A 23,152-nucleotide genomic window follows, 5' to 3' on the forward strand; every position below is an offset into this window, starting at 1 on the left:
TGAAAGGACAGCTGACAACATAGGAAAGTCTGTGTGACAGCTTGGAGAGACAGCTGACCGGAGGGAATAGACCCCACTGGGGCTGTCATGGGCTAGCTACCCATGTTGGACTTCTCCGACACTGCTTCAGTATGTTGGAAACACCCGCTAAGTGCTACTGAAAGTCAACAAAGGAACATACCCCTAGAGCCTGCGAGAGCTGGGGCGCAAGATGGCTCAATGACTGATCACACAGTTACGGACCCAGGAACGGAAACGACTACGAGTAGGAACACAGACATGAGACAACCATAACAGCAGCAGGACACACACTTCAGGTGTGCAGCTGTGGTTGGGAGAGAGTAACATCAGCAAGGGGGTTAAGGATCCATCAAGGGAGGAAAAGGTGCTTGGGAGAGCAGAGACAGGGACCTCGCAGTACTTCTTACAAAGCAGCCAGTCAAATCAGTCGAATGAAGCACAGCGACGGGACGCAAACCAAAGTTCGCAGAGCATCAGCATCCTTGTAACGGAGGAGGATAACACAAGCACAGAAATGCCGGTGGATGAACTCACCCAACCACAGAGACCTCTAAAAGAGGAAAAGATCAAAGGGCACAGACCGAGTGTGAAGTGGCCCAAAGCTGTTGAAAAGAGAGAGTGGGAAACAATCAACAACGACCTGACAAATCTTGGAACAACAGGTTCTCTGGAACAGCAGAGAAAAAGCTTGAAAGGATGGGAGACATCTACCACTATGGGGAAGAGCGCTTTGGAGTAAAAGAAAGGAGAAGTGGCAAGACACCACCCGCGCCAGCCAAATCTAGGAGGCAGCAAGAGATCAAGATATTTGTCAGAGAGAGAAGGCAGCTGAGAAAGCAGTGGAAGAAGGTCTCTGATGCAGAGAGAGAAGGTCTCATGCTACTCCAAGCAGACATTAAAATGTCAGCTGGCAACCTTGCAAAGAGCGGAAAACTTAAGGAAACTTCGTAGGAGGAAGGAACACTCAAGAACACGGTTCTATAAAAAAAAACGTTAAGTTTGTCAAAGACCTCTTCGCAAAGGAAAAGTGCGGAATCCTAAAAACTCCAAAGCCAGAACTGGAAGAACATCTGGAAAAGGTCCACCAGGACATGAAAAGGCATGAGCAGATAATCATCCCACATGACATCCCACCAATTCAACAACCAGAATTCAATCTGGACACTGACCCTCCAAAATGGAAGGAAGTAGAGAACGTTGTCCGAAGAGCAAGATCGGCCTCGGCTCCTGGTCCTAATGGAGTACCATACAAGCTCTACAAGAACGCCCCGGATGTTCTACGCTTTCTTAGGAGGCTCATGAGGATAGTGTGGCAGAAGGAAATAATACCAAAGGCATGGCGAAGGGCTGGTGGTGTGCTAATCCCGAAAGAGAAGGATGCGACAGACATCAGTCAATTCCGACCAATCTCCCTTCTCAACGTCGAAGGGAAGATCTTTTTTAGTATAATAGCACAGAGGCTGTCCACTTATCTGGAAAGGAACAAGTACATTGATACATCTGTACAGAAAGCGGCATTCCTGGTTTCTCTGGTTGCCTGGAACATACTAGTATGATTTGGCACCAGATCCAAACAGCTAAGAAGAACAAGAGAGACCTCTGTCATCTTCATCGACCTGGCCAATGCCTTTGGCTCAGTTCCCCATGAACTCCTCTGGGAATCCTTCAACATTTTCCAAGTACCAGAACCCATCACTACACTGGTAAAGGCCTATTTCCAAGACCTGACTTCACAACAACATGACAGTGCTTGGAAGTAGGCACAATGGCAGGCTGTACAATTTCACCTCTGGCCTTCACTATGGCCATGAAAGTCATCATCGGGGCATCGAGATGGGTGGTCGGCGGTGAGAGAACTAAGGAAGGGCTCCGTCTCCCACCTATCCGAGCATACATGGATGACATGACTACACTGACCACCACTGCAGCATGCACCAGGCAGCTACTTGCAAAACTGCAGGATAACATCAAGTGGGCCCGGATGAAAATCAAGCCAAGCAAATCTCGAAGCATCTCCATAGTCAAGCTTAAAGATGTGAGTTTCTGCATTGGAGATGACCCGATACCAACGGTGTCTGAGCAACCCGTCAAGAGCCTGGGTTTGATGGTACAACGAAAGCCTCCGGGATAAAGATCAAGTGCAGCAAGTAAGGCAGGACATTGCCGACGGTCTTGAGAACATCAACAAGACCCAACTGCCTGGAAAGCTCAAGCTTTGGTGCCTACAGTTTGGACTTCTCCCCCGGGTAATATGGCCACTCACCGTCTATGAGGTCCCAATAACAACAGTGGAGAAGATGGAGCAAACCATTACCTCATACGTGAAGAAATGGCTGGGTGTCCCACAATGCCTCAGTAACATCGGCCTCTATGGCAAACGGGTCCTTGAACTACCTCTTACAAGTCTAACGGAGGAGTACAAGTGCTCTAAAGTAAGACTTCAGATGACATTGAAGGACTCCAAAGACCAGACCATTAGCAAGGCTGCACCTCCTCTACAAACTGGACAGAAATGGACATCATCCAAGGCTGTGCAGCAAGCAACATCAGCCCTGAGACACCAAGACATTGTGGGGAATATCCAGCATGGAAGAGGAGGCTTTGACCTGGCAGCAAGCAAACCAACGTTCCATAAGGCAACAACATCTGAACGCAGGAAGCTGGTGGTCGAGGAGGTGCGCAGACAGGAGGAGACTGCAAGAAGTGCAAAGGCTGTCTCTCTTGCTAAACAAGGGCAATGGACATGGAGGGAAGGCCTGGAGAGGAGAAAGATCCACTGGAGTGAGCTTTGGCAAATGGAGGCAAGCAACATCAACTTCATCATAAGAGTTGATGTGCTTCCATCACCAAAAAACCTACAACAATGGTATGGCGAGGACTCGACCTGCCCCCTCTGCCCAGCTCCAGCGACTCTCAGGCATATAATGACAGGTTGCAAGACCAGCCTCTCACAAGGCTGCTACACCTGGAGGCACAATCAGGTCCTCAAGAGCCAGGCTGCAGCACTTGAGACCAAGAGGAGTGCAACCAATTCATTACCTCCAAAAACAAGCAATCCCATCAAAATGACAATATTCATCTGGGAGGGACAGAAAAGGCCCAAGCATCCTCCTACAAAGCCAGAAACCTAGCCATGGCCGGGACTGGGAGATGCTTGTCGATTTTGGCCAGCAACTCATTTTTCCACCTGAGATTGCTTCTACCAACCTTAGGCCAGACATGGCTGTGTACATCATAGAGCTCACAGTCCCGTGGGAAAACTCTGTTGAAGAGGCCTAGGAGCGTAAGAAACTGCGTTACACAGAGTTGGCAGCATATGCATCTCAGCGTAGCTGGAATGCAAAAGTCTGGCCAGTTGAAGTGGGATGCAGAGGATTTGTGGCTTCTTCCACCATCAGGTTGCTGAAAGAACTTGGAATCCATGGACAGGCTCTGCGGCAGACCGTCCGAGCAGTTTCTCAAGCAGCTGAAAGAGGCAGCCAGTGGATCTGGATCAAACGGAAGGACCCTTGCTGGGCTATAACTTCATGACCCCCCCCCCCCCCCCCCCACCCCCACATGAGAACCCAATTCAGATCCCTACAACTTGAGGAGGGCATACAAGGTATGCGGTCAGCTGTAGGGCTGGCTCAGGGAAGAGGACGCCCCTGCCTTGCATAGTCCCATGAGACATCTTAATTGGGCATGGGACACAAACTAAGGCTTGATCACCCTTTAGCTGGCCACCTTTGATGAGGGTGTTTAGTGATTAAAGGCCGAAACACCCACTGATTCGAAGGCACACTACTGAGGACGTGTCCCAAAATTGACATCTTAACCCAGTCTAAGAAATAAACCTCCCATGCCACTCTGTCAACATCACGGCAAATCTCATGTGAGTGCATTCCATCTATTGGCACAATGGACAGTTTTTAACATCTCGTCCCGTGTTTTATGATTCACACACTCAATTAGTATTTGGTAGTATTGCCTTTAAAATTGTTTAACTTGGGTCAAACGTTACAGGTAGGCTTCCACAAGCTTCCCACAATAAGTTGGGTGAATTTTGGCCCATTCCTCCTCACAGACCTGGTGTAACTGAGTCAGGTGTTTAAGACTCCTTGTTCACACATGCTTTTTCAGTTCTTCCCACACATTTTCTATAGGATTGAGCTCAGGGCTTTGTGATGGCGACTCCAATACCTTGACTTTGTTGTCCTTAAGCCATTTTGTCACAACTTTGAAAGTATGCCTGGTCTCATTGTCCATTTGGAAAACCCATTTGCGACCAAGCTTTAACTTCCTGACTGATGTCTTGAGATGTTGCCTAAATATATCCATATAATTTTCCTTCCTTGTGAAGCCATCTATTTTGTGAAGTGCACCAGTCACTACCGGAAGCAAAGCACCCCCACAACATGATGCTGCCACCCCCATGCTTCATGGTTGGGATTGTGTTCTTCGGCTTGCAAGCTTCCCCCTTTTTCCTCCAAACATAATGATCATTATGGCCAAACAGTTCTAGTTTTGTTTCATCAGACGAGAGGACATTTCTCAAGAAAGTACCATCTCTGTCCCCATGTGCAGTTGCAAATCGTTCTTACTCGCTGAGCAGCCTTTCAGGTTATGTTGATATAGGACTTGTTTAATTGTGGATATAGATACTTTTGCACCTGTTTCCTCCAGCATCTTTACAAGGTCCTTTACTGTTGTTCTGGGATTGATTTGCACTTTCCACACTAAAGTAGGTTAATCTCTAGGAGCGGTATGACGGCTGCGTGGTCCCATGGTGTTTATACTTGCTTACCATTGTTTGTACAGATGAACGTGGTACCTTCAGACCTCCACAAGTCAAGGATGAACCAGACTTGTGGAGGTCTACCATTTTTTTCCCTGAGGTCTTGGCTGATTTCTTTTAATTTCCTCATGACGTCAAGCGAAGAGGCACTGAGTTTGAAGGTAGGCCTTGAAATACATCCACAGATACACATCCAATTGACTCAAATTATGTCAATTAGCCTATCAGAAGCTTCTAAAGCCATGACATAATTTTCTGGAATTTTTGTTTAAAGGCAGTCAACTTAGTGTATGTAAACTTCTGACCCACTGGAATTGTGATACAGTGAATTGTAAGTGAAATAATCTGTCTGTAAACAATTGTTGGAAAAATTACTTGTGTCATGCACAAAGTAGATGTCCTAACCGACTTGCCAAAAGTATAGTTTGTTAACAAGAAATTTGTGGAGTGGTTGAAAAGTTTGAACCTAAGTATGCAAACTTCCGACTTCAACTGTACATTAATTATTCATTTTGGTTGCCTATCCTGACGTGAAGTTTGTTCTATAGATAGTATTTGACTCTGATGTGTGGCACAGAAGGTATCTGACTCTAGCCACAAAATTAAGGAAATTATTAGGGGGAGATTTCGGCAGGCAAGAAAATGGCCTTTCTAATTTCCTTAATTTTGTGGCTAGAGTCAAATACTTTCTGTTGCACACATCATAGTCAAATATTTTCTATAGAACAAACTTCACGTCAGGATAGGCAAACGAAATGTATAATTTATATATGTGTGTTATATTAAACATAGAGGAGGGAGTAAAATGTAGGCAAGCAATAAACATTTCAGAACAATTACTAGTTGAATAAGACATGGGAGAGATGGCAAATTTTGTCAAAGAGATTTATTTATAGACTCATACATTTGAAACAAATAGCCAAACCAAAAACTGCAGACATTACTAGTGCCTCCCCCGTGATCAAACCGACATAAAAAATCTAATGAAACGCAGCCTAACGTGATTAGAAATCTCAACTAGCAAAGAAGTCGCAGCAATGAAGTGAGTGTGCAAAGAGGGGGGGTTCCTGGCATGGGGGAGATTTGGCACAACACCGGCAATGGTATCATCCTCTTTTACCACTTCAACAAATATTTCCCAAACATTACTTTTCTTGCCCTCCCTTCTCTTATTTTCCACTCTACATTTCGCAGCTTTTTAATATTGAATTAAACTCCGACATTCTGCTTTTTGCCTCCAAAAATCAGCATTACCTTTTTCTGCCCGTTCCCAAAAGTATTTGGGGATTGGCGTGTTGGGTATTTAGTGTGCGTAGTTAGGCCCTAAATAGCCAAACATAATTAAAGAAAAACCTCAAGGTAGCCTATAGATATAAATTGCATAATATTATACCTTTATGGACTTTTTTTAATGTATTGTTCTCTTTATTCAACCCGCCTGCCCTTCATCCACACAATATTTAGCCTAACAACCCTAAAACAGTCAGCCCTGCGGATATAACAGGAGACTGCGGGTTAGGAGTCAATCCGTGCATTACTGTGTACTTCTTATACCCTGACTATACCGCTCGCGTTGCAAAATAAATGTAGGAATATTTGTTATTCCATTATTGCACCCACACTGCTTGTGCACGTCTGCTTTGCCAAGGGCTAAAATAGAAGTAATTCCTATTTCTGAAGCAGATTGCGCTGCAAGTCCTGCCTCTCCCATCTCCTCATTGGTTTATAGAAGCAGGTACCAACATGCCATCTCCTCATTGGTTATACCCACGTGGATGATTGAAAGATGAACTGTTTTGCCAGTTGTCATGGTAATACTATGAAAGTGTAGATGCCATTCACCATATAAGTTCAAAGATGAAAAAGCTTGGACGGGGAGAGATGACTAGAAACGATTCGGTTGACCATTTGATGTGTGGATTAATTGTCGGAGTAGAAGACCTTGTGCATTTCAGGTAAAATAGCAACTCAATGTTTATATCCCAGGACAAATTAGCTAGCAACAGCAACCTACCTAAATAGGACAAATTAGCTCGCAAGTGCAAGCATGTTTAATGCTTTTCGACCTGTCCCCAAATTAATGTTCAGAGTTTGTTTTGATATTTTACGGTTTGTGTTCCGTGTTACTGTGCACTGATATAAGTAGCAAGAGTGCCCCTGGCGTTGTGTTACGGGAAAAAAAGTGGACTCATCACCATACTAGACTGCTAAAGTTGAATTAGTCAAATTGACGCATATTGGCTGACGTTTTTTGTAATCAGATTTGCATGCATCAGCAGGTCAACACTAGACTTTCCCTCCACTTCGAAAACGTTGACAAATTGGTAACGGCCACTTTTAATCCTTCGAACTGAAGGCACAGCTCAAGACCGTGCGGTTCAGAAAAGCTTTATAAGGATGCGCCTTGGGTGTGAGAACGCGCTTTACAAATTAGAAATTATTATTAAACCAATAGTGGAATATTGCACAATAATATAATGGAATCATTGAAACAAATGCATTATTCAAATGTAGCCAGTTTCATGTAACCCATAATGATATTATCATTGCTGTTCATCATGGGTTGCAAACAAATCACAGGAGGATAATGTAAATTTTTCTACTGACGTAACACTGAGAAGTATAGAAGTTGTGTATATAAATCGTGCATTATTATGAATCTTATTTTGATGTATTTCTCAACAAAAAAAAAGCGACATCATACATTTTCTAATCACATCACTGACATTAAAACGGTTGTAATAATTTGACAGTTACAGCTACACAATTGACCTACACGACTGTCGCTGGTCTCGCTTGACTGAGTCGAGTAAATAAACCATAGCAATAATAACTGAATGCAAAGCACGACATATTAGACAAACACGTTAAGATATTGGTCTTATGCATTGGATTTACAAAACGAAATATATTACAGAAAATAAAACATTTGTTCATATAGCTAGCGCTAATGTGTTGCAAAGACGGTGCCTAGGCCTGTGAAGCTATTGTGAGCGTAGAATGCGTTTTCTTACCCTGTAGAGCTGTCCAAACTCTGTTCATGCATATCCATGAAGGTTACAGTTTAAAATGTGATATTCAGCGACACTGAAAAACGGAGTTGGAAGTACTGATCACGGGGACAAACAAGGGTCATGTGAGAAAGACCGTCCAGAACACGTGAGGTACCGACTGGGCAAACAGTTAAAATGGAGACCGCTGCAGAGCTGGAAGGGTGCTTTCGTTTTTGTGTGTTCTTTTGACTCTATCACGTCCCCCTCTTCTTGGAAAATGCGAGATTCTGGTGTCAGAATTGGCTACTGTAAAAGCTTCTAACGACATTTACCGTCGGATTTATAGATGGGAATTTGGCAGATATTTCCGTGATTAACTGGTTGATTTCTATAAATGTTTTATTTATTGTTCCCTGGTCGGGCTATTTGCACTCGTAGTGCTGTTAAATGTATCCATCCGCAAGGCTGCGTCTAAAGTTGCCTTGTCGTTGTGGATAATAAAGTATGGAGTGGAGTCTATTCTAAGCACGGGTTGACTTTTGATTCCGCTGAACTTGTGAAATTAAAGTATTGTATCCGAATAGTTCTAGCTCAGCCTTGAACAAAAGTTTGTGTAGTCAGTGCTGGACTGACTGAAATAGGTTCCGGTATTCATGTTGGGTCTAAGTCCTGTTTATATTTAGGTGCAGGAGCTCCACAATACTTTTGAGCTAATATTCTATAAGAGAAACAGAAGCTCAAGGAGTATAACATTTGGGGTGCTGGTACTCAGCTCCGGTGAGCTCATGGCAGAGTCAAGCACAGTGTCTAGTGCAATTGAAATCAGCAGCCTAACTTTACTAATGAGCATGTTGTGCACATGCACGGGGACCCCTGAGCTCCACAGCCCCACATTACCAAAAAAGTTTCTGTCAAAGAAATACTGCGTCTAAATTTTTTTTTTTTTTTACTGCAGTAATTTTGCTGTGTAACTGCAGTCAGAGTGCAGTATAATTACAGAACACTGCAGTTATTCCACAATTACTGTGTCCACAATACCACAGTCGACTGTAGTTACTGCACTTTAATTGCAGTTTTAAAACTGCTATATTTTTTTGTAAGGGCCAACAGACATTGTTTTGGGGGGTTGTTGGTCCCCTGGAGGTTGTGGGCCTGTCATGCCAAATAATGGCCCCCAGCCAAAAAGTGTCCCACGGTCACTTTCATTGCTGTATCAATGGTATGATGATCTAATGATTTGAATTTTGGAGATCATTACATGTCTAAATTATGTTCTTTTCATCCCTGCTATGCAAATAAGGCTGATTTCCGCAAAAATGTAGCTGTTTCAACGAGTTGTGTTTAGCTAATAAAATGAAAACATTACTTCTAACTACTTTTGGGCATCTTGTTAACAACATAACATCCATGTCTTAAATGTTACTACATTTCGGAAATAGCTAAGAAAATGTAATCTGCTTGACACATTAATGTTACTTACCTTACAGATTACAAAGTCAGTATTTTAACCTGCCCTATTATTACACTGAAATAATATAATTTCTTGCATAGCTCATTAGTACACCCTTGATGTTGAATATATATGTATCTATTGTAGGTCCTAGGATATTTATTTATAAAAATAAAAAAAACTTTATTTAACTAGGCAAGTCAGTTAAGAACAAATTCTTATTTTCAATGATTGGCATAGGAACAGTGGGTTAACTGCCTTGTTCAGGAGCAGAATGACAGATTGTTAGCTTGGGGATTCGATCTTGCAACCTTTCGGTTACTAGTCCAACACTAACCACTAGGCTGCTGGAACTAATAAATACCCTCAAAGGAAACCTTACAACTTACAATAATGAACACCTGGTGAAACAGCTGTGAAAACCAACCTGGTAGTATTTAAGATTTTTATATATAAACATTGATATGTTTTGGGTACAGTTGTGCCATTTTTTTTACACTCACATGGCAATCATAGACTAAAATACTAAATTCTGGTGCGTGGGATATAGAGGAGGTTGCTGTGTGGGTGGGAGGTTATGCCTGTCACTTGTTTTCAACAGGCAGCCAGTCTCGGAAGGGGGACTTGAAGAGAGAGGCTGAAAAGTCCAGGGCCTGCTATCTTTGTTCTGAGTGTTTGCAGTACTAGTGTTATCTCACATATTGTGTGCCCAGTATGATAGAGCAAGACCACTTTCTTGGCATATAATAACATGACAATAAGAGTATCTGTAGATGATGTAATAAAAAGTTGCAGGGTGGTTGGTAATGGAGGACATCAGGTGCATCCAGTCCTGGGTGTTGGGCAGAACCCCTAGCTCCTGGAGAACAGGAGCAGTTTTTTTCTTCTTTTTTTTCACCTTTATTTAACCAGACAGGCTAGTTGAGAACAAGTTCTCATTTGCAACTGCGACCTGGCCAAGATAAAGCATAGCAGTTCGACACATACAACAACACAGAGTTACACATGGAATGAACAAAACATACAGTCAATAATACAGTAGAAAAAAAGAAAACAAAGTCTATATACAGTGAGTGGAAATTAGGTCAAATAAGGGAGTTAAGGCAATAAATAGGCCATGGTAGCGAAGTAATTACAATATGGCAATTAAACACTGGAATGGTAAATGTGCAAAAGATGGATGTGCAAGTAGAGATCTGTGGTGCAAAATGAGCTAAATAAATAAATACAGTATGGGGATAAGGTAGATAGATGGGCTTTATACAGATGGGCTATGAACAGGTGCAATGATCTGTGATCATAAATAATAATAATCGCTGTGTAGCTTAACGAACACCTGAGCACTGTGAACACTGGCAGCTGGTTCTAAGCCCTCCCTAACCCGGGCGACGCTAGGCCAATTGTGCGTCGCCCCACGGACCTCCCGGTCGCGGCCGGTTACGACAGAGCCTGGGCGCGAACCCAGGACTCTGATGGCACAGCTGACGCTGCAGTACAGCGCCCTTAACCACTGCGCCACCCGGGAGGCCCGGCGCACTGCTTCTTTAACACAGCGCGCATCCAACCCGGAAGCCAGCCGCACCAATGTGTCGGAGGAAACACCGTGCACCTGGCAACCTTGGCTAGCGTGCACTGCGCCCGGCCCGCCACAGGAGTCACTGGTGCGCGATGAGACAAGGACATCCCCACCGACCAAGCCCTCCCTAACCCGGACGACGCTAGGCCAATTGTGCGTCGCCCCATGGACCTCCCGGTCGCGGCCGGTTACGACAGAGCCAGAGTCTCTCTGATGGCACAGCTGGCGCTGCAGTACAGCGCCCTTAACCACTGCGCCACCCGGGAGGCCAGTAATCTGTTTGTTAACTTGGCTTTCGAACACCTTAGAGATGCAGGGTAGGATATATAGGTCTGTAGCAGTTTGGGTCTAGAGTGTCTCCCCCTTTGAAGAGGGGGATGACCGCGGCAGCTTTCCAATCTAGTTAAAGGGAACATGGTAGGAGACAGACGTAAACAAGCAACACAGGTTAAACTTTACTGTGAAAAAAATGTATGACTTAGTGCAGGGTTGTAAATGGGAGATATGCACTTTTCAACAGTTTCGGAAGGTATAGCCTGATCCCCAGGTCTTGCCATAATTTCTTCCTTCTTCCAAACCAAGTAATTTGCCTGGATGTCTCCTGCACTTGGTCTGCTTGATTCTCCTCCGGTAGCTCTCCTTCTGTTTCTCCTTTGCCTTTTCGATGTTCAGTCTCACCTTGATTGATAACAGGAATATATGCAATTATATTTCATATTACAAATACATTTCTTACATATCTCTTCGAGGGCCAGAAAATAAATTACAATTTTTACCTGGTCGAAAACCTCCACATCCTTCTCAGTCTGTGCTTGAATGTGGTCCTCAAAGGAGTTCCGATCTGGTTCATCAACAGTGATCTGAAAGTACATTATAGTCAATCACAAATTTGAAAGACTACAGTATATGCAATAATTGTTTATACAATTGCATTGTTTACCTCAGTCAACAGCTGCGGCTCCAGTCTCGTCCTTGATAGGTATCATACAAAACGGAAATACATTTTTGGTTACAAGGACCCTTTTTAATGGGTTGCAGAAGGTGATTTAGAGTTAAGCACGTTCTCTTGCTTTACTGACCTTAATGGTGTGGCCTCCACGCACTTGGTAAAGTGATCGTTCGCCGTCAGACACTAGCTGTTGCCATTGCTGGATTTCGTGAACGGTCCGATGAGGTCCACCCCAAACATTTAAAGTGTTAGAGAGAATATCACTTTATTCTTACCCATATCTGTGCCATACAGTATGCAGATTTTCATATTTGTAAGGATACTGACACACACACACACACATTCTATAATACTGAACTCTGCTGTGGTCAACCATTACAAAACAATTTACAGTGGGGCAAAAAAGTATTTAGTCAGCCACCAATTGTGCAAGTTCTCCCACTTAAAAAGATGAGAGAGGCCTGTAATTTTCATCATAGGTACACTTCAACTATGACAGACAAAATGAGAAAAAAAATCCAGAAAATCACATTGTAGGATTTTTAATTTATTTATTTGCAAATTATGGTGGAAAATAAGTATTTGGTCACCTACAAACCTGCAAGATTTCTGGCTCTCACAGACCTGTATGTCATGCCCTGGCCTTAGTATTTTGTGTTTTCTTTATTATTTTGGTCAGGCCAGGGTGTGCCATGGGTGATTTATGTGTCTTGTCTTGTCTAGGGGTTTATTAGATTTATGGGGTTGTGTTTAGTAGAGTTGTCTAGGAAAGTCTATGGTTGCCTAGAGTGGTTCTCAATCAGAGGCAGGTGTTTATCACTGTCTCTGATTGGGAACCATATTTAGGCAGCCATATTCTTTGGGTATTTTGTGGGTGATTGTTCCTGTCTCTGTGTTTTGCACCAGTTAGGACTGTTTTCCACGTTTTCTTGTTTTGTATAAGTATATTGTTCACGTTATCATCTTTATTAAAGATGTTTATAAATAACCACGCTGCGTTTTGGTCCGCCTCTCTTTCACCAGAAGAAAACCGTAACAGAATCACCCACCACAACAGAACCAAGCGGCGTGGTGACAGGCAGCGGCAGCAGGAGCAGCGAAGTCAGGACTATACGACTTGGGAGGAAATAGACAGGTGGACGGTCGACCCAGGGAGAGTGCCGGAGCCCGCCTGGGATTCGCTGGAGCAGTGCGAGAAGGGTTATAGGAGAATGGAGTTGGAGAGACGAGCACGGCGGCGTGGATGGAAGCCCGAGAGTCAGCCCCAAAAATGTATTGGGAGGGGGAACACAGGGAGTATGGCGAAGCCAGGTAGGAGACCTGCGACAACTTCCTGTGCTTACCGGGGGGCTGGAGAGACCGGGCAGGCACCGTGTTATGCTGTGGAGCGCACGGGTTCCCCAGTGCGGGTGCATAGCCCGGTGCTGTACATACCAGCTCCTCGTATCGGCCGGGCTAGAGTGGGCATCGAGCCAGGTGCCATGAAGCCGGCTCTACGCATCTGGTCTCCAGTGCGTCTCCTTGGGCCGGCATACATGGCACCAGCCTTACGCATGGTGTCCCCGGTTCACCTGCACAGCCCAGTGCGGGCTATTCCACCTCGCCGCACTGGCAGGGCAACCGAGAGCATTCAACCAGGTAAGGTTGGGCAGGCTCGGTGCTCAAGAGCTCCAGTGCGCCTGCACGGTCCGGTCTTTCCAGTAACACCTCCACGCACCAGCCCTCCGGTGGCAGCTCCCCGCACCAGGCTTCCTATGCGTGTCCTCAGCCCAGTACCACCAGTGCCAGCACAACGTACCAGGCCTGCAGTGCGCTTCGTCTGTCCAGAGCTGCCGGAGTCTCCCGCCTGTCCAGCGCTGCCAGAGTCTCCCGTCTGTCATGAGCCGCCAGAGTCTCCCGTCTGTCATGAGCCGCCAGAGTCTCCCGTCTGTCATGAGCCGCCAGAGTCTCCCGTCTGTCATGAGCCGCCAGAGTCTCCCGTCTGTCATGAGCCGCCAGAGTCTCCCGTCTGTCATGAGCCGCCAGAGTCTCCCGTCTGTATGGAGCAGCCAGAGCCGCCTGTCAGCATGGAGCAGCCAGAGCCGCCTGTCAGCACGGAGCAGCCAGAGCCGCCAGTCAGCACGGAGCAGCCAGAGCCGCCAGTCAGCATGGAGCAGCCAGAGCCGCCAGTCAGCATGGAGCAGCCAGAGCCGCCAGTCAGCATGGAGCTGCCAGAGCCGCCAGTCAGCATGGAGCAGCCAGAGCCGCCAGTCAGCATGGAGCAGCCAAAGCCGCCAGTCAGCATGGAGCAGCCAGAGCCGCCAGGATCCGCCAGAGCCGCCAGTCAGCCAGGATCCGCCAGTCTGCCAGGATCCGCCAGAGCCGCCAGTCTGCCAGGATCCGCCAGAGCCGCCAGTCTGCCAGGATCCGCCAGAGCCGCCAGTCTGCCAGGATCCGCCAGAGCCGCCAGTCAGCCAGGAGCCGCCATTCAGCCAGGATCCGCCATTCAGCCAGGATCCACCAGTCAGCCAGGATCTGCTAGAGCTGCCAGTCAGCCAGGATCTGCCAGAGCCACCAGTCAGCCAGGATCTGCCAGAGCCATCAACCTGCCTGAGCTTCCTCTCAGTCCCGAGCTTCCTCTCAGTCCCGAGCTACCCCTCAGTCCCGAGCTACCCCTCAGTCCCGAGCTACCTCAGTCCGAGCTGTCCCTCAGTCCCGAGCTGCCCCTCAGTCCAGTGGGGCCCTTTGTTAAGATTAGTAGGCCAAGGTCGGCGGCGAGGGTCGCCACTCTAAGGACGCTAAGAAAGCAGACTAAGACTATGTTGGAGTGGGGTCCACGTCCCGCGCCAGAGCCGCCACCTTTGGGAGCGGGGGTACTACTGTCACGCCCTGGCCTTAGTATTTTGTGTTTTCTTTATTATTTTGGTCAGGCCAGGGTGTGACATGGGTGATTTTATGTGTCTTGTCTTGTCTAGGGGTTTATCAGATTTATGGGGTTGTGTTTAGTAGAGTTGTCTAGGAAAGTCTATGGTTGCCTAGAGTGGTTCTCAATCAGAGGCAGGTGTTTATCGTTGTCTCTGATTGGGAACCATATTTAGGCAGCCATATTCTTTGGGTATTTCCTGGGTGATTGTTCCTGTCTCTGTGTTTTGCACCAGTTAGGACTGTTTTCCGTTTTCCACGTTTTCTTGTTTTGTATAAGTATATTGTTCACGTTATCATCTTTATTAAAGATGTTTATAAATAACCACGCTGCTTTTTGGTCCGCCTCTCTTTCACCAGAAGAAAACCGTAATACTGTAACTTCTTCTTTAAGAGGCTCCTCTGTCCTCCACTCGTTACCTGTATCAATGGCACCTGTTTGAACCTGTTATCAGTATAAAAGACACCTGTCCACAACCTCAAACAGTCACACTCCAAACTCCACTACGGCCAAGACCAAGGAGCGGTCAAAGGACACCAGAAACAAAATTGTAGACCTGCACCAGGCTGGGAAGACTCTGCAATAGATAAGCAGCTTGGTTTGAAGATATCAACTATGGGAGCAATTATTAGGAAATGGAAGACATACAAGACCACTGATAATCACCCTCGATCTGGGGCTCCACGCAAGATCTCACCCCGTGGGGTCAAAATGATCACAAGAACGGTGAGCAAAAATCCCAGAACCACACAGGGGACCTAGTGAATGACCTGCAGAGAGCTGGGACCAAAGTAACAAAGCCTACCATCAGTAACACACTATGCTGCCAGGGACTCAAATCCTGCAGTGCCAGACGTGTCCCCCTGCTTAAGCCAGTACATGTCCAGGCCCATCTGAAGTTTGCTAGAGAGCATTTGGATGATCCAGAAGAAGATTGGGAGAATGTCATATGGTCAGATGAAACCAAAATATAACTTTTTGGTAAAAACTCAACTCGTCGTGTTTGGAGGACAAAGAATGCTGAGTTGCATCCAAAGAACACCATACCTACTGTGACGCATGGGGGTGGAAACATCATGCTTTGGGGCTGTTTTTCTGCAAAGGGACCAGGACGACTGGTCCGTGTAAAGGAAAGAAGGAATGGGGACATGTATCGTGAGATTTTGAGTGAAATCCTCCTTCCATCAGCAAGGGCATTGAAGATGAAACGTGGCTGGGTCTTTCAGCATGACAATGATCCCAAACACACCGCCCGGGCAACGAAGGAGTGGCTTCATAAGAAGCATTTCAAGGTCCTGGAGTGGCCTAGTCAGTCTCCAGATCTCAACCCCATAGAAAATCTTTGGAATGATTTGAAAGTCCGTGTTGCCCAGCAACAGCCCCAAAACATCACTGCTCTAGAGGAGATCTGCATGGAGGAATGGGCCAAAATACCAGCAACAGTGTGTGAAAACCTTGTGAAGACTTACAGAAAACGTTTGACCTCTGTCATTGCCAACAAAGGGTATATAACAAAGTATTGAGAGAAACTTTTTTTATTGACCAAATACTTATTTTCCACCATAATTTGCAAATAAATTCATAAAAAATCCTACAATGTGATTTTCTGGATTTTTTTCTAATTTTGTCTGTCATAGTTGAAGTGTACCTATGATGAAAATTACAGGCCTCTGTCATCTTTTTAAGTGGGAGAACTTGCACAATTGGTGGCTGACTAAATGGCTGACTAAATATCCACTGTATCAGGGCAAAATTTGAATTGGGACACTTTCCGATCATGTATCATGGTGAAACAACTTTGATGGGCTTCAACTCCGGCACCACAGTCTTCACCCTCTCAAACTTCTGGCAGGCTTGAGGTACTGACCTATAAGCACAAAGTGACAAATTTAAACATTGTGTCCTCTGATATGACATTAATTGATATCATAATAAATTCAAATACAATAGAATGTGTTTGATAAACAAAAGATTATTTCACTTGCCGCTGTCCACCTCCTTGACAAGTCTACGTCTGAAGAAGCTTGGGTTGATTTTGTCAAACTTGCCCTTCACTCCGAAATGGCCAGCATGCATCTTGGTCAGTACGGCCTCCTCCTCCTACTTTAGTAAAATTCACCATCCTTGAGATATAAGCTGTTTTTCAGTCTCTCAGTCTCCGCTTTGATGCACCTGTACTGACCTCGCCGTCTGGATGATAGCAGGGTGAACAGACAGTGGCTTGGGTGGTTGTTGTCCTTGATGATTTTTTTGGCCTTCCTGTGACATCGGGTGGTGTAGGTGTCCTGGAGGGCAGGTAGTTTGCCCCCAGGGATGCGTTGTGCAGACCTCACTACCCTCTGGAGAGCCTTACGGTTGTGAACAGAGCAGTTGCCGTACCAGGCGGTGATGCAGCCCGATTGGATGCTTTAAACTGTGCATCTGTAAAAGTTTGTGTGTTTTTGGTGACACGCCGAATTTCTTCAGCCTCCTGAGGTTGAAGAGGCGCTGCTGCGCCTTCTTCACCACTCCGTCTGTGTGGGTGGACCATTTCAGTTTGTCCGTGATGTGTACGCCGAGGAACTTAACTTTCCACCTTCTTCTCTTCTGTCCCGTCGATGTGGATAGTGGGCTGCTCCCTCTGCTGTTTCATGAAGTCCACAATCATCTCCTTTGTTTTGTTGACATTGAGTGTGAGGTTATTTTCCTGACACCAGACTACGAGGGCCCTCACCTCCTCCCTGTAGGCCGTCTCGTCGTTGTTGGTTATCAAGCCTAGCACTGTAGTGTCGTCTGTAATCTTGATGATTGAGTTGAAGGCGTACATGGCCACGCAGCCGTGGGTGAACAGGGAGTACAGGAGAGGGCTGAGAACGCACCCTTGTGGGAACCCATTGATGAGGATCAGCTGAGTGGAGATGTTGTTACCTACCCTCACCACCTGGGGGCGGCCCGTCAGGAAGTCCAGGACCCAGTTGCACAGGGCGGGGTCGAGACCCAGGGTCTCGAGCTTGATGACGAGTTTGGAGGGTACTATGGTGTTAAATGCTGAGCTGTAGTCGATGAACAGCATTCTTACATTGGTATTCCTCTTGTCCAGATGGGTTAGGGCAGTGTGATTGTGATTGCGTCATCTGTGGACCTATTGGGGCGGTAAGCAAATTAGAGTGGGTCTAGGGTATCAGGTAGGGTGGAGGTGACATGGTCCTTGACTAGTCTCAAAGCACTTCATTTAGTCATTTAGCTCTGTTACCTTCGCTTTCTTGGGAACAGGAACAATGGTGGCCCTCTTGAAGCATGTGGGAACAGCAGACTGGGATAAGGATTAATTGAATATGTCCGTAAACACACCAGCCAGCTGGTCTGTGCATGCTCTAACTTCCGGCATCGACAGAGATGCTCGCTTCGCGTTCCTAGGAAACTATGCAGTATTTTTTTTAATGTGTTATTTCTGACATTCTTACCCCAGGAAATATTAGCTTATATTACATACAGGAACTATTGGATATAAGAGCAATGTCAACTCACCAACATTACGACCAGGAATACGACTTTCCCGAAGCGGCTCCTCTGTTTGGTCCACCACCCAGGACAATGGATTGGATCCCAGCCGGCGACCCAAACGGCGCCGCAGAAGGGGCAGACGGAGCGGTCAGGCTCCGTAGACGGGTACATCACGCACCGCTCCGAGCATACTACTCGCCAATGTCCAGTCTCTTGACAACAAGGTAGACAATCTGAGCAAGGGTTGCCTTCCAGAGAGACATCAGAGATTGTAACGTTCGTTGTTTCACGGAAACATGGCTAACTAATACGTCATCAGAGTCGGTACAGCCACCCGGCTTCTTCATGCAGAAATTTTGCTATTGGAGTACAACATTTGATCAATAAAAAATGACCTTTATCACTTGGTATTTTCCAGAACACTTGCTCTCCACCGCCACCTCGGCGTTGATGCCCTCACTGACGAAGACATTGAGACAATTTTCTTGTCTGAAGAAATTGATTGTCTTGATGAGTCTCTCAACTACAATTTGCATGACTAACAGTACCCTTTCACTTAACTATTATATTGCATACCGAGAGCTTTCCCTACGGCACAGTCACAAATGACCGGATGAGCAAGTGGCTGGATCCTTCAGGATGAGACAAGAAGGGTCCAAGTTTGCTCATCCTGCAGTCTCCAAGTGCGAAGAGGCCCTCATAAGGAAGATATACAGAGTCATCGCATGGCAAGGACTTTGACGCAGGCATCTACTACTTCATCTCAACAGTTATGTTCTGTGAGGTAATGAAATGTGCTATTGGATGTTTCTGTGTGTTATAAGTGTACATTTTGCAGCCAATGCACCATCTCTGTGTGCATTATCTTACAGGTCACAGTATGGATTCTGCAGAAGGGGTTCAGTTGCGCAAAGCACATACTGCCACCCCATAACTTTTGAACATTTTATTTCACTATTTTGTTGCATCTGCATGTTCATTTGAGTGGCAGAATCTAAGGGTTTAAGTGGGCCATAACGTAGCTAGCCAAAGTTCCCTGCCTCAACAGATGTACATTGTGTTCAACTGTAATCATCCTTAGTGTGGTTAGGTAGGTTTACCCTAAAAAGTATCGTTCCTGTATTGTATCGAAGCCCATGTACCCATAATATGTATTGATGTAACACCAGCACATTGTTCTTACAGTATGTCTCGCTCATGTCAAACCAATCTCGTCAATGTGTTATAGTTGCACATAGGTTTTCCATTTTTTTTTGTTTTTTTAAGATATCCTATATTTCTTATTGTCCTATTACTGTTTAGGGGTCTGCTTCTTGTTACTTTGTTAGCACTTATTCTTAGCTCAAAGTAGGCTACTGTTTTTTTAACTCCTGTAATAATAGTCAGACACGCGCTGTACAGTATACTCTAATCATTTAATGCACTCATTTGATTTGCTTTTAAGTGTCAAACACCTGATATAAGACAGCATATCGCTGAGATGTGATAAAACCTGCATATATTTATGCAGGTTTTACATCTAATGATTTAGGTCTGATATCTGCCAGGGGGAGGACGATGGTTTTCTTTTGGATAGCCTGTAATGTCTCTTCCCCTTATACCCTGAAATAAAATGTTCACTCAAATATTTCTCTGTCAATTTCTGTTATCAACCTACGAATTAAGCATTTGGCCATACATGACAAAGGACTTCTCCTTGTTCTCGCAAAACAGTCAAGTCTTCAGTTCCACATTATGACAATAGAGGCCACTCAAGTGACAAAAGACAGCAAAAACAGATTAATTGGAGAAATTAGAGTACCTTGGGTTAGTTATATAAATATTTGGTAGTAGTGTTACTTGATTTGGCTTCACCACAAATTAGCATTGCATTTATTTGCAGTGCTGCCATTTACTTTTCACTCAAGGATTGCTCCAGCTGAGCCTACAGTACCACTGTCCTGTTGGCTTTGGGTAATGTGAGAGGCAGTGGATAAAGCTTTTTTTTTTCATTTTTTTTTTTTCAAATAAAGTTATAAGCAAACTAGTTGTGGACACAAGCTAGTTGTGCTAGTGCAGCCTATTATGTAATGCCCAGAATGGCAGATCGCTAGCTCAATACATTTGTTTATCAAAAGTAACAAGAGGATTTGTGAAACAGTTGTTTATACTTTTGCTAAAATCTAGCTTTTACAGTGCCTTCGGAAAGTATTCAGACCCCTTGACTTTTTCTAAATGTTAAGTTACAGCCCACTCATCATGATGTTCTGTAATGGTGTGGCAAACAAAACCACATAATGACAAAGAAAACAGGTTTTAGAATGTTTTGCAAATTTCATGTTGGAAGGTGAACCTTCACCCCAGTCTGAGGTCCTGAGCGCTATGGAGCAGGTTTTCATCAAGGATCTCTGTACTTTGCTCTGTTCATCGATCCTGACAAGTCTCCCAGTCCCTGCCGCTGAAAAACATCCCCACAGAATGATGCTGCCACCACCATGCTTCACAGTAGGGATGGTGCCAGGTTTCCTCCAGATGTGACGCTTGGAATTCAGGCCAAAGAGTTCAATCTTGGTTTCATCAGACCAGAGATTCTTGTTTCTCATGGTCTGAGAGTCTTTAGGTGCCTTTTGGCAAACTCCAAGCAGGCCATAATGTGCTTTTTACTGAGGAGTTGCTCTGTCTGGCCACTCTACCATGAAGGCCTGATTGGTGGAGTGCTGCATGAGATTGCATATGACTCAGTTTCCCTACCAGAAAACATTCGATACTGTAAAGTGTTGTCTATTCACATACGCAAATTCAGGTGGAAACTGAAGAGCTGATGGCTTGACAGCGAGCTGATGGCTTGAGTGTCGGCTGACATGATCGCAGTTTATGACTGCACTAGGTTATGGAGAAAACCACATGAGTACATGCATCCATCAAGCCGCATGTCAACATTGCAGGCTGGTTGTGGTGGTGTGATGATGATGTTCTGTAGTCCCGTAATACAGACAGCTCCTGGTGTTCAGTCTGCGTAAACGTTAATCTGGAGACAATCGAGCCCTTCCCAGTAGCTTGGGCTCTGGAGGAGGCGGGTTGACCGCCCTCAGCAATTCTCGTGAGCACTTGGGTGACGTCGGAGTTTCTCAGGAACTGCCTTCTGGGTTTTCTGGGAGTCCGGGAGTCGAGGTGGGAATCGAGTGTGAGTGAAAGCGACGCAACAGATTTCCTCTCCCTCCTACGTTCTCGTAGCCGCCCATCAATCCAGATGGCCAAGGCTATGGGGGAGTTGAGGTCCATGGGAAACTCCCAGGCTGTGAGCTCATCTTTGATCACCTCCGATAATCTGTGAAGCACATGTCGAACAATGCTTCCGGGTTCCAGGCACTCTCAGTCGTCAACGTGTAAAAATCCACCGTGTAGTCTGCCACACTATCAAATCAAATCAAATCAAATTGTATTTGTCACATACACATGGTTAGCAGATGTTAATGCGAGTGTAGCGAAATGCTTGTGCTTCTAGTTCCGACAATGCAGTAATAACCAACAAGTAATCTAACTAACAATTCCAAAACTACTGTCTTATACACAGTGTAAGGGGATAAAGAATATGTACATAAGGATATATGAATGAGTGATGGTACAGGGCAGCATAGGCAAGATACAGTAGATGGTATCGAGTACAGTATATACAAATGAGGTGAGTATGTAAACAAAGTGGCATAGTTATTAAAGTGGCTAGTGATACATGTATTACATAAGGATGCAGTCAATGATATAGAGTACAGTATATACGTATGCATATGAGATGAATAATGTAGGGTAAGTAACATTATATAAGGTAGCATTGTTTAAAGTGGCTAGTGATATATTTACATCATTTCCCATCAATTCCCATTATTAAAGTAGCTGGAGTTGAGTCAGTGTCAATGTCAGTGTGTTGGCAGCAACCACTCAATGTTAGTGGTGGCTGTTTAACAGTCTGATGGCCTTGAGATAGAAGCTGTTTTTCAGTCTCTCGGTCCCAGCTTTGATGCACCTGTACTGACCTCGCCTTCTGGATGATAGCGGGGTGAACAGGCAGTGGCTCGGGTGGTTGATGTCCTTGATGATCTTTATGGCCTTCCTGTAACATCGGGTGGTGTAGGTGTCCTGGAGGGCAGGTAGTTTGCCCCCGGTGATGCGTTGTGCAGACCTCACTACCCTCTGGAGAGCCTTATGGTTGAGGGCGGAGCAGTTGCCGTACCAGGCGGTGATACAGCCCGCCAGGATGCTCTCGATTGTGGATCTGTAGAAGTTTGTGAGTGCTTTTGGTGACAAGCCGAATTTCTTCAGCCTCCTGAGGTTGAAGAGGCGCTGCTGCGCCTTCTTCACGATGCTGTCTGTGTGAGTGGACCAATTCAGTTTGTCTGTGATGTGTATGCCGAGGAACTTAAAACTTGCTACCCTCTCCACTACTGTTCCATCGATGTGGATAGGGGGGTGTTCCCTCTGCTGTTTCCTGAAGTCCACAATCATCTCCTTAGTTTTGTTGACGTTGAGTGTGAGGTTATTTTCCTGACACCACACTCCGAGGGCCCTCACCTCCTCCCTGTAGGCCGTCTCATCGTTGTTGGTAATCAAGCCTACCACTGTTGTGTCGTCCGCAAACTTGATGATTGAGTTGGAGGCGTGCGTGGCCACGCAGTCGTGGGTGAACAGGGAGTACAGGAGAGGGCTCAGAACGCACCCTTGTGTGGCCCCAGTGTTGAGGATCAGCGGGGAGGAGATGTTGTTGCCTACCCTCACCACCTGGGGGCGGCCCGTCAGGAAGTCCAGTACCCAGTTGCAGAGGGCGGGGTCGAGACCAAGGGTCTCGAGCTTGATGACGAGCTTGGAGGGTACTATGGTGTTGAATGCCGAGCTGTAGTCGATGAACAGCATTCTCACATAGGTATTCCTCTTGTCCAGATGGGTTAGGGCAGTGTGCAGTGTGGTTGAGATTGCATCGTCTGTGGACCTATTTGGGCGGTAAGCAAATTGGAGTGGGTCTAGGGTGTC

General features: G+C 45.6%; 1 protein-coding gene across 4 annotated transcripts in view; it reads right to left on the reverse strand.

Moving 5' to 3' along the window:
• usf2 (upstream transcription factor 2, c-fos interacting) overlaps positions 1–8,305 on the reverse strand; it is a 29,186-nt gene extending 20,881 nt beyond the window's left edge. For 2 of the 4 annotated variants that reach the window (XM_036971300.1, XM_036971299.1), the window contains exon 1: positions 7,813–8,304. In XM_036971300.1, coding sequence (XP_036827195.1) covers positions 7,813–7,850 — 38 coding nt within the window. In that variant the 5' untranslated portion in view covers positions 7,851–8,304. Of the gene's footprint in view, positions 1–7,812 lie in introns of all 4 variants that reach the window. The other 2 variants (XM_036971298.1, XM_036971301.1) reach the window with 2 other exon arrangements.
• Positions 8,306–23,152: the final 14,847 nt, after the last annotated feature.

The sequence above is a fragment of the Oncorhynchus mykiss genome, chromosome 32 (genome assembly GCF_013265735.2).
Source record: "Oncorhynchus mykiss isolate Arlee chromosome 32, USDA_OmykA_1.1, whole genome shotgun sequence".
In the NCBI taxonomy this organism is placed as follows: Eukaryota; Metazoa; Chordata; class Actinopteri; order Salmoniformes; family Salmonidae; genus Oncorhynchus; species Oncorhynchus mykiss.